The sequence below is a fragment of the Hordeum vulgare genome, chromosome 7H, assembly GCF_904849725.1.
Source record: "Hordeum vulgare subsp. vulgare chromosome 7H, MorexV3_pseudomolecules_assembly, whole genome shotgun sequence".
Taxonomy (NCBI): domain Eukaryota; kingdom Viridiplantae; phylum Streptophyta; class Magnoliopsida; order Poales; family Poaceae; genus Hordeum; species Hordeum vulgare.
In genome coordinates, this window is record NC_058524.1 from 631,001,193 (window position 1) to 631,012,507 (window position 11,315).

The 11,315-nt window shown below is 46.8% G+C and overlaps 1 protein-coding gene across 1 annotated transcript; it reads left to right on the plus strand.

Moving 5' to 3' along the window:
* The first annotated feature begins 345 nt into the window (after positions 1 to 345).
* Positions 346 to 2,214, plus strand: LOC123409967 (non-specific phospholipase C4-like). Its single transcript, XM_045102836.1, has one exon. The coding sequence runs from the start codon at positions 509 to 511 to the stop codon at positions 1,940 to 1,942; it is 1,434 nt and encodes a 477-aa protein (XP_044958771.1). The 5' UTR covers positions 346 to 508; the 3' UTR covers positions 1,943 to 2,214.
* Positions 2,215 to 11,315: the final 9,101 nt, after the last annotated feature.

Below are 11,315 nucleotides of genomic sequence, written 5' to 3' on the forward strand. Positions count from 1 at the left end.
TAGAGAACATTCATTCAGAATAAGTTAAACAAGATAATATTTTAATTTCATGGCATTTAAAACGTGTTTGTGTGCTGATCTACAGCCGCCATCAAAGATAATCACAGGAATTACTCTTGTAATGAGCTGGAGATGCAATGGGAGACATGCAAGCATCTAGCAACAGTACACCTACTACCTCACATGCATGCGAACGAGGTGCCCTTGTCAGCCTTCTTACACCCATGTCCATGTTTGGATGGTGGAGATGGATGGAACGCGGCTTTTCCCGAGTTTTTCGTCTTCCAACAGAATATTAGGATATTATAAGACTGTCTTGCTCTTCCATCTCCATAGTCGTCTAACTCCACTGGCAGGCAGGCAGTAAGGCAGGCAGGGGCGCAGCTACTCTATCTATATATTCATACACTCTAAAGTCGATCTCTCCATCCATCATCCAAGAGCTAGCTACAGATCTACCAATCGATCCAAGCAACAACAGAATAGAATAGAATAGATATAAGAAGAAATGGCGGGAAAGATCAAGACGGTGGTGGTGGTGATGCAGGAGAACCGTTCCTTCGACCACATGCTGGGCTGGATGAAATCACTCAACCCGGAGATTGACGGTGTGACGGGCGCCGAGTTCAACCGCGTCGTCGTCACCGACCCTTTGTCGAAAACCATCAACTTCGGCAACCAGTCGGAGTACGTGGACCTGGACCCAGGACACTCGGCGGAGGCCACCTACGAGCAGGTGTACGGTGTCCCCTTCGTGGACGCTGAGACCACTCCCATGACTCGGCCCGACGTCCCGTCGCCTCCCATGTCCGGCTTCGCACAGCAGGCCGAGAAGGAGAAGACTGGCATGGCGGATACCGTGATGAACGGGTTCAGGCCGGAGGCCGTGCCGGTGTACCGCGAGCTGGCGCGGGAGTTCGCCGTGTGCGACCGCTGGTTCTCGTCCAACCCGGCGTCCACACAGCCCAACCGGCAGTTCCTCCACTCGGCCACCTCGCACGGCCTTGTCAGCGATGACAACCAGGACATATTGCCTCTTGTCTTGGTCGGCTCCCCGCAGGCCACCATCTTTGACTCACTCTACGACGCTGGCTACTCGTTTGGGATCTACTGCCAAACCCTGCCCACCGTGCTCTTCTATCGGAGCCTCCGCCAGCCCAAGTATGTGGGCAACTTCCACTCGTTCGACCTCGAGTTCCGGCGCCATTGCCAGGAGGGCAAGCTGCCCAACTACGTGGTCCTGGAGCAGCGCTACTTCGACCTGCCGGCCCTCCCGGGCAACGACGACCACCCGTCGCACGACGTCTCCGAGGGGCAGAGGTTCGTCAAGGAGGTCTACGAGGCGCTGCGCTCGGGCCCGCAGTGGGAAGAGATGCTCCTCGTCGTCACCTACGACGAGCACGGTGGGTTCTACGACCACGTCCCCACTCCCGTCGTCGGCGTCCCCAGCCCCGACGGCATCGTCAGCCGCGCGCCATACTTGTTCAACTTCGACCGGCTCGGCGTCCGCGTCCCGGCCTTCTTCATCTCCCCCTGGATCGACCCCGGGACGCTGGTGCACACACCGTCGGGACCTCAACCCACGTCTCAGTTCGAGCACTCCTCTATCCCAGCCACCCTGAAGAAGCTCTTCAACCTCAACACCTTCCTCACCAAGCGCGACGCATGGGCCGGCACTTTCGACACCGTCCTCACGCGCGACACGCCGCGCACCGACTGCCCTGTCACACTGCCGGAGCCAGTGAAGCTGCGACAGTCGACGGTCGCCACCGAACAAGCCCCCATCACCGATTTCCAGGCGCAGCTGGTGCAGCTCGCGGCGGTGCTCACCAAGGGCAAGGGCAAGGATAAGCTGGTTCAAGGCATGACGGTGGCGGACGCGGCCAAGTACTGCAACGACGCCTTCAAGGTGGTGGTCGAGAAAGGCGTCCAACAAGAGTAACTTCACTTCCAAGATGCTACTCCTACTCTACTTGGATGCATGGCACTTCCAAGAAGCCGTCCGTCCAACAAGAGTAGCTTCCCTTCAAGATGCTACTCTACTTGGATTACCTCGCATGCATGTTTTCTGTTTTTGTTTGTCTTTTATTCGGTTTTTCGTTGGCGTGCCCAGAAATGCTACCCTTTTTTTCTTTTCTTTTTTATATCAAGGTTTATGATGTGTTTATGTTCTGGACACTTTCATTATATATGTTCAGTTGTAATTTGATGTCACACTCGGCTTCTAAGGTGTTTGCCGAGTGAGTGTAACATTCTACACCCGGCAAAGTTTATCCATATTTACAATTCAACCAAAACTTATTCAAAATAAGAAAAAAAATCAAAAATTTGCGCATGAAGCAATTTTATGTGACCTAGCTAGCTAGTGCAAAATATCCCTAAAAAATAGTTAGTGCAAAATACCAAAGTTGGTAGTTTAAGAAGAAGAAGCAAACCTGGCAGAAATTTCTATCCTCAACTACAAGTATTTGAATATAGAAAAAGTATAAAATTTCGTTGAAACATGTAAATATCCAATAACCAACTCTTGAACGGCTTCCTAAGCAGCACAATCCCACACGAAGATTACGCACTTACAGGTCTAAAGCTCCCACTTCTTCACCACCGGAGAGAATCTTGTGAGAAGTTATGCTCAGTTTTGGGTTTCGAGAAGCCACTAGTAGAAAAGAGGGCTTTGGTCCAGGGCCTGAAATTCCATTAGTCCCGGTTCACTCACGAACCGGGACCTATGGGGGCATCGGTCCTGGTTCGTGAGGCCAGGGCGTCGGCCGGGCCTCATGGGCCATTGGTCCCGGTTCGTGTCACCCCTTTGGTCCCGGTTCCAGACACGAACCGGGACCAATAGGCCGGCAACCGTTCGTATCCCCCTTTAGTCCCGGTTGGTGGCTCAACCCGGGACTAAGGGATGGTGGCAACCGTTCGTATCCTGGTGCGAGCCCCTTTAGTCCCGGTTGGTGACTCAATCCGGGACTAAAGGTCCAAACAGTTCGCCTCCCGCGTTGTTTCGAGTGATGAAAAGCACGAACCGAAGCAGAGTTTTGCCATTCTCTGTTTCCTCTCCTCTTTCGCTCCCCTCTCTTCTTCCCTTCTCTTCTTCCACCATGACAACCACTCGCTACGGAGTTGTGCTCGCACATGGCACGACCGAACTCAATGTCGTGTACAAGAATGACAGCGCCATGGTGCCGCGTTTTGTTTCCTATTTCGAGGAACGGCTTCAAGAGGCGGAGGAGAATGAGAATTTCATGGTGCTTGATCTGGAGTACAAGGCCAATCAACAAGGTGTTGCCGTCATCCAATTATGTTTCAAGAGAAATGTCCTGATCTTCCAATGGGCGAGGTAAGTTTTGAGGCTTTCTTTCACTAGTGGGGACAGGGCCTATAGCCCCGGCCCGTAAGGGGCTTTAGTCCCGGATCACCAACCGGGACTAAAGGGGTGGGATTAAAGGCCTAACCTTTAGACCCGGCCCTGTTACAAGCCGGGACTAAAGGTGCTCCACGTGGGCGCCTCGTAGCGCCACACGGGAAGGACCTTTAGTCCCGGTTCGTTACACGGGCCGGGACTAAAGATTTTCAGATTTTGCTGGTTTTTGGGTTTTTTTTGAATGAAATTATTTTTGGGTTTTAGGGTTTTAGGGTTTAGGTGTTCGGGAGATTAACGTGATGCCTCGTTTGGTTTTCGGGAATTAGTTTTTCATATAATTTAAATAGAAATAATTATGCGTATATATATAAGATTAACTTATCTTACAAGCGAGCATATATATACAATTATATGGAGATCTGAATTATCGGGACTAGAGCCCGTCTATTCGATTACACGGACGAACATCAGTAATGGCCCCTAGCTACACTAAATCGTCCTTTTTCATCTATAGCTTCCGTCCTCAGAAATCCCGCAAGCTCCTCTGCAACAGCAATCGCGCGTTGCTCTGGTAGGACCTTCGTCCTCATGGCCGTGTGCTATATAAGAAGAGGAGATGAATATGAATATCAATCATGATAACAAAGAATGACGGGTAAAAATAGAGGTGTGAATGTTCATTGCTTACGTCGAATCTGTGATCCTTGAGCTCAGAGGTAAATGTGCGAATGGTCTCGCAAACATAGTATCCGCATAGATGCGTTCCCCGTGGCTGCTGGTCGCACTTTACGAGAATAGAATATATATAATCAAAATAATAATCTAGCATCATAAATGTATTGAAAATTAATACAAGTATATCATACTACTACTTACCTGAGCCGCTCTAAAGGTCAGCTTCTCAAGAAAGTTACCGGGAGTCACGCACTTGAACCGCTTCCAAACCCTGCCTGACAAGGATAATGATTTTCTAAGTTTTTCATTAATTGATATATCAGAAAATCATCGAAAGAGACCGATAGAGCGCAAGAATGATTAAAATTACCCTTGGAGCATGTCCTGCAGGCTTTGGAACTGTTCCAAGGGTCTCGATAATGGGTCGAAGGCATCAATTCTTCCCTTATCAATTTGAATGTCCAACAGAATCCAATGGAAGATGCACATGTATATATACATATATATATATATATATATATATATATATATATATATATATATATATATATCAATTACACTTATAAGTGAATGGACACAACAGAGTAAAGACCCTCACTTGAAGTTGTATGGAAACAGTATGTGGTCACAGAAATTTTGATCTGTTAGAAACCTTAGAAGGTTTTCCTCCGTCTCCTTGGGATAATTAGTTAGCGTCGCTATATGTATTTTATCTGGGTCAATAAACCCAATATTTATGATGCTCTTACTTTTACAATCCAGAATCTTCATTCTGCATAATAGAGTACAAGTTATATATAGACAATGAATTGAAATAAGTAAACAAGTTCTATGTAGACAACGAATTGAAAAACTTACAGACAATAGCAACTCATAAGCGATTTGTGGAGGGCGTCGCCATTGTACATCTGGAAGAGTTCATCAAAGTCAATATGGATTTCTTCGGGGCGGCCGTAGTACTCCCGTGGCACACTCAGCACGATCATCGTTCTCCCCTTCTTTGATTCACTTAAGTACCATGTATGCAAGTAACGCATATTTGTTGGGAGATCATCTTTGCTGACCAAAGGCTCACCCATGACAAACTTTGGCTTAAGGGCTACCACAGCCTTGGGTATCTTGTCGTCTTGGGAAGACAGCAATTCTTCAACCGAGATACCACATTGAGCCGCCAACTCCTTTGCTCTTGCTAAAGCTAGCCCCTGCACCGGAGGGGGAACATTCTCGGTTAACACCTTGAGGGGTGGGATCGACTGTTTGGCCTGTTGTCCAAGCTGAGGAACGTATGATTTTTTCTTGCTTGTAGTTGAACTGCTATTTTTCACTTCCTTCTGCAATGTGCGTGTATAGTCATCAGGCTTATGGTGTAAGTCATAAGGTCTGATAGGAAGATTAGCAGACGTACCTTTGGGAGGGGCGACCATTTGCGCTTTGGGGTGCTCTGTGGCTTAGGAATCGTCGGCGGAGCATTCTTGGTGGCACGCTCCCACTTAGTATCCGGAGCGGGCGGCGGCGGAGACGGACGACCCAAGTCCGGCGGCGGTGATCGAGATCTTCTCTTTTTCACTTCCTTCTGCAATGTGCGTGTATAGTCATCAGGCTTATGGTATAAGTCATACTGTGATGGAAGGGTCGTGAAGTATTTTGCAAATGCTATTTGCTTCTACGTGTATTCCGGGCGGGGCTCGGGTTCCTTCTTTTTCATCTGCGCATCATGATGTTCCTTTGCTATCCTGGCGTTTTCCTCGGGGGTATGATCATAAGGTCCGATAGGAAGATTAGCATGACGTACCTTTGGGAGGGGCGACGGTTTGCGCTTTGTGGTGCTCTGTGGCTTAGGAATCATCGGCGGAGCGTTCTTGGTGGCATGCTCCCGCTTTGTATCCGTGGCAGGCTCAGGCTTTGTATCCGGAGCGGGCCGCGGCGTTGCGTTTTTGGTGGCACGCTCCATCTTTGTATCCGTGGCAGGCTCAGGCTTTGTATCCGGAGCGGGCCGCGGCGGAGCGTTCTTGGTGGCACGCTCCCGCTTTGTATCCGTGGCAGGCTCAGGCTTTGTATCCGGAGCGGGCGGCGGTGGAGCGTTCTTGGTGGCACGCTCCCGCTTTGTATCCGTGGCAGGCTCAGGGTTAGTATCCGGAGCGGGCGGCGGCGGAGCGTTCTTGGTGGCATGCTCCCGCTTTGTATCCGTGGCAGGCTCAGGGTTTGTATCCGGAGGGGGCAGCGGCGGAGCGTTCTTGGTGGCACGCTCCCGCTTTGTATCCGTGGCAGGCTCAGGGTTTGTATCCGGAGCGGGCAGCGGCGGAGACGGACGACCCAAGTCCGGCGGCGGTGATCGAGATGGACTCGTGTTGTGTTGGCCGACGTCATGTGGAGGGCTTGGAGGTAATGGAGGTGTAGGTGACCTGCGATGACTCGGAGGCGATGTTGTCCTTGGGGCCGAGCCTGGAAGCTTGATGTAGTTCTTGTCCCATAGGATGACTCCACCCAGTACTTCTCCGAGTGTCCTCTCATCTTCGGATCCAGCTATGTCGAGCTCCATATCATTAAACCCCGTCATGATTTCATCCACCCCGACTTTAGCAAAGCCAGCTGGAATCTCACGACCATGCCAGCGTGCATTAGGGCCAGAAGGTAAAGCTTGTCCGACGGCCACCTTCATGGATATGTTCTTGAATTTCTGATGAAGTTCACATGATGTTGAATCCTTGATTCCATCCACGGGGTAGCCGGGACCGCCCTCTATCATTCTTCGTTCATCGGCGGGCGGGGCCTCAGATTCAGCCACACAGCTTTTCCGCTTAGATGGGGCGCCGGTAATATCAAGTGCAGGATCTTCCTGGCGCGGTACTCCTCTAAGCTCATCAATCTGCTTATGTTGCTCGTTAATCCTGGCAAGCAACTGGTTGAACTTGTCATTCTCCTCATTCTGCTACCGCTTCTTTTCTTTCTCTCGGCTTTTGTAAGTGTCTTGGTCTCTGGCAAACCCAAGCCACCACGGGTAAGATGGACCGAAGCCTCGCATTCGTTCTCCATGTTCGTCATTGCCGAGGACCAGTGTCAGCAAATCATTATCTCTATCTGCAGTGAACTTTCTTTGTCCCTCCTTAATTTCTTTCACCATCCTTTTCCAGTTCTCCCTGGGTATCCTAAGATTGTCATTGCAGATGAGGTCCCCTGTTTTTTCGTCGTACGACCCACCATGCGCAAGGAACCAATTTCTTGCTCTCAATTCCCACTCATCACGGAGTGGTTCAGGTACGATGCCTTTATCTATCAGATCTTGCTCTTTCTTTTCCCATTTTGGGATGGCAGTCTCATAGCCCCCTGGCCCCAGCTTGTGGTGATATTTCTTCTTGTCGGCATTTATCTTGTTCTTTTCTGATAATGCCTGGGCATCTTCTGACTCCTTGTACTCTTGAAATTCCTTCCAGTGATTCGCCTGCTTGGCTAGATACCCCTCGAATACTGGCACTTTATTTGTCTTCAGATAGTTTTTCCATAGCTTCTTCTTCCAGCTACGGAACAGTTCGGCCATCTTCTTTAGAGTCCACTGCTTGACTTTGGCCCTCAGTTTGTCTGCGGCGTCTTCATTCTCACATTCTGGCAGGTTGAAATGTGACATGAGATCATTCCAAAGATTATCTTTGTACCTTTCGGCGACATAGTCACTATCGGCTGCCCCTTTGCGCTTGTTCCACTCCCGAATGCTGATCGGGACGTGATCCCTAACGAGAACTCCGCATTGCTTCTTGAATGTGTCATCAACATTCTTAGGAAGCTTGGGTTCACCCGTAGGCATTATCACCTCAACATTCTAGTCGGGCCTCGTTTCGTAGATTTGCTCGTTGTGGAGGCCTAAGAGGGAGAAACATTCGTCAAATGAATGTATATGTATACAATATAGAGCTATCTCCAATATTTTTCACATATTACAAGTGATTGTCGAACTTCGTATGTATACCTCGCCGGACTTTATTATTTCTTCACCGGCTTCTCCACCGGCTTCTTCATCAGTGGAGCTATCACCTTCTCCATCATTGGACCTATCTCCTGCCCCATCGGCTTCATCTTCGTGTCGCTCGACCTCCATTCCATATCCGGAGTCGTTTAGATATGACGTTGGAGATTCAGCTGGTTCAACGTCGGGGCCGTCTTTGATTATATCTTCGAGAAGTTCCTCCTCTTCGAGGTTCCTGATATGTGGATCCATAGTTCTGCAAAAAACGGACATTTGATTAACTAATAAACTAACAAACTATATAAGAGGGGTTGGAAACTTCGAAGGCTCGTTTTATATAGGAGGACCTTTAGTCCCGGGTCTTGGCTAGAACCTAAACTCTAAAATACCAGCCGGGCGGAGCCCAGTCCCGGACACTTAAGCGTATACAATAGAAAAATTAAACTAGTTCTATTAATTTTCTTACTAAAAATAAACTATTAACACTTAAGCATATACAATAGAAAAATTAAACTATTAACACTTAAGCATATACAATAGAAAAATTAAGCAATAATATAAGAAATACTATTAACACTTAAGCATATACACTATACAATAGCAAAATTAAATGACAAAAAAAATAGTTCTTCTTCTTGTAACCCTAAACTAATTTTTCCTCTTCTTCTATTTGTCCTCTTCTTCTACTTCTTCTTCTACTTCGTCTTCTACTTCTACTTCTCCTCTTCTTCTACTACTTCTCCTCTCCTCTTCTTCTATTTTTCCTCTTCTTCTCCTCTCCTCCTCTTCTTATTCTCCTTTTTCTTCTTTTCTTCTCCTCCTCTTCTTATTCTCCTTTTTCTTCCTTTCTTCTCCTTTTTCTTCCTTTCTTCTATTTTTCTTCCTTTCTTCTCCTTTTTCTTCCTTTCTTCTCCTTTTTCTTCCTTTCTTCTCCTTTTTCTTCCTTTCTTCTCCTTTTTCTTCTTTTCTTCTCCTTTTTCTTCCTTTCTTCTCTTTTTTCTTCCTTTCTTCTCCTTTTTCTTCCTTTCTTCTCCTTTTTCTTCTTTGCTTGTGCTGGCCGGAGTGTTGGGGAGGAGGGGGCGTGGGGCTTACCGGCCGGAGGTGTCGACGGTGCGCGGCGAGGAGGACGGCGGCGAGCGGCGAGGAGGACGGCGGCGCGTGGCGAGGAGGCCGGCGCGCGGCGAGCAGGACGGCGGCGGCGAGCAGGACGACGACGACGGCGGCGAGCAGGACGGCGGGCAGCCTGATGGCGTCGTCGAGTTCGTCGCTTGCCGCGCCGGGCAGGAGAACGAGAGGAAGAAGAAGAGAAATTGACGATTTGGGTTCGAAATTTTCTAACTCCCGCTTATACAGGTGGACCTTTAGTCCCGGTTCGTGGCTCGATCCGGGCCTAAAGACTCTTTAGTCCCGGGTGGAGCCACGAACCGGGACTAAAGGCCCTTTTTTGGTTGACCAGAAGGCGGGAAGCAGGGGCCTTTAGTCCCGGGGCGTGTAAAGAACCGGGACTAAAGTTTTGCCTATATAAACCCTCGCCCCTGCCCACCATATCCCCTGTTTTTTGGTTGTTGAAGTGTGACCATGCCATGCTCTTGCCACTCTAGTTCATGCACATGACGTGTTCGATGAAATGCCCGAGCCACTCTACTTAAGCTTTCTCCTCTCCAAGCTCGACCTCCAAGCTCCATTTTCCTTAATATTTGTCTAGGTTTGGCGTGCACCAACTGCTAGCACCACCGTGGTGAGCCTTTTGTTCTTATCTTCTTTTTAAAATTAAAAAAAATCTTACTTGTATGATTTACATACATACTTGTATAAATTACTCACCTTCATTATTTTTTGTTATTATATAGTGCGATGGTTTTGGTATCCACCTCTGTCGGCCCTCGTCCTGTCTATGATTCGGATGTGGTATATATTATGTTTTATAACTATTTATTTTATTTAGTGTTTATGACAATTATGACATATATTTTTTTAATCTAGGAGGTACGTGAACAGGAAATTCCAACCCACATAAAAATTCTTGTCGAGAAGTTAAATTTGGTTGAAAAAGAAAATAAATACTTGAAGAAAAAATTGAAAATAATTGAGGATAAGAATATGGAACTGGAGTTGCATGTCGCCGATGTCATCGATGATCGCAAGATGAAGATCGATGCGATGCGGTTGAAGATGGATGCTATGCGCTTGAAGATGGATGAAATGCGCTTGAAGATTAGGAATATTAGAAAATATGCCATTGATAAAGAGGCTTGGTATCATTATGTTGTTGTGTCAATTGTTACCTTAGTTGCGATTTTCATCACGTTTGTTGTTGCATTTAAATGTTTTACATAGTTGTATGTTGTTTTATGAGAGAACTTTATGTATTTATTTTTTGCAATAATAACATTTGATCACTACTGTTCTTAGGATGCACTTTGTGTACAAAACGGACAATCTCTCTCGAAGTATCAGGGTTTCGAACGAGAACTCATCTCTTACAAAGGGATTTCAATTTTGTGAACTTATTTGAACTCCATACTTTTTGTGTGTTCAAAATGCACCATTCAAAGGCACAACACAAAATTTCAACAATTTCTCACTTCATTTGATATATTTCATGGATTTACTTTTTTTTTTGAGCTAGTAGACCCTGAAATAGAAAAGCACTACAAATGAACTCTGAAAATGGTGAAAGTTGGCATGCTATCATCATTTCACCCACATAGCATGTGTTAAAAAGTTGAGAGGGCTACGACAAAAACTGGATGCACTTCGTGTACAAAACGGACAATCTCTCTCGAAGTATTAGGGTTTCGAACGAGAACTCATCTCTTACAAAGGGATTTCATTTTTGTGAACTTATTTGAACTCCATACTTTTTGTGTGTTCAAAATGGACCATTCAAAGGCACAACACAAAATTTCAACAATTTCTGACTTCATTTGGTATATTTCGTGGATTTACTTATTTGTTTTGAGCTAGTTGACCCTGAAATTGAAAAGCACTACAAATGAACTCTGAAAATGTTGAAAGTTGGCATGATATCATCATTCACCCACATAGCATGTGCTAAAAAGTCGAGAGGGCTACGACAAAAACTGGATGCACTTCGTGTACAAAACGGACAATCTCTCTCGAAGTATCACGGTTTCGAACGAGAACTCATCTCTTACAAAGGGATTTCATTTTTGTGAACTTATTTGAACTCCATACTTTTTGTGTGTTCAAAATGGACCATTCAAAGGCACAGCACAAAGTTTCAACAATTTCTGACTTCATTTGGTATATTTCGTGGATTTACTTATTTGTTTTGAGCTATTTGACCCTGAAATT

Bases quoted from the DNA above. Each gene is read 5' to 3' on its own strand.
- LOC123409967 (XM_045102836.1), top strand. From the start codon at position 509: ATGGCGGGAAAGATCAAGACGGTGGTGGTGGTGATGCAGGAGAACCGT.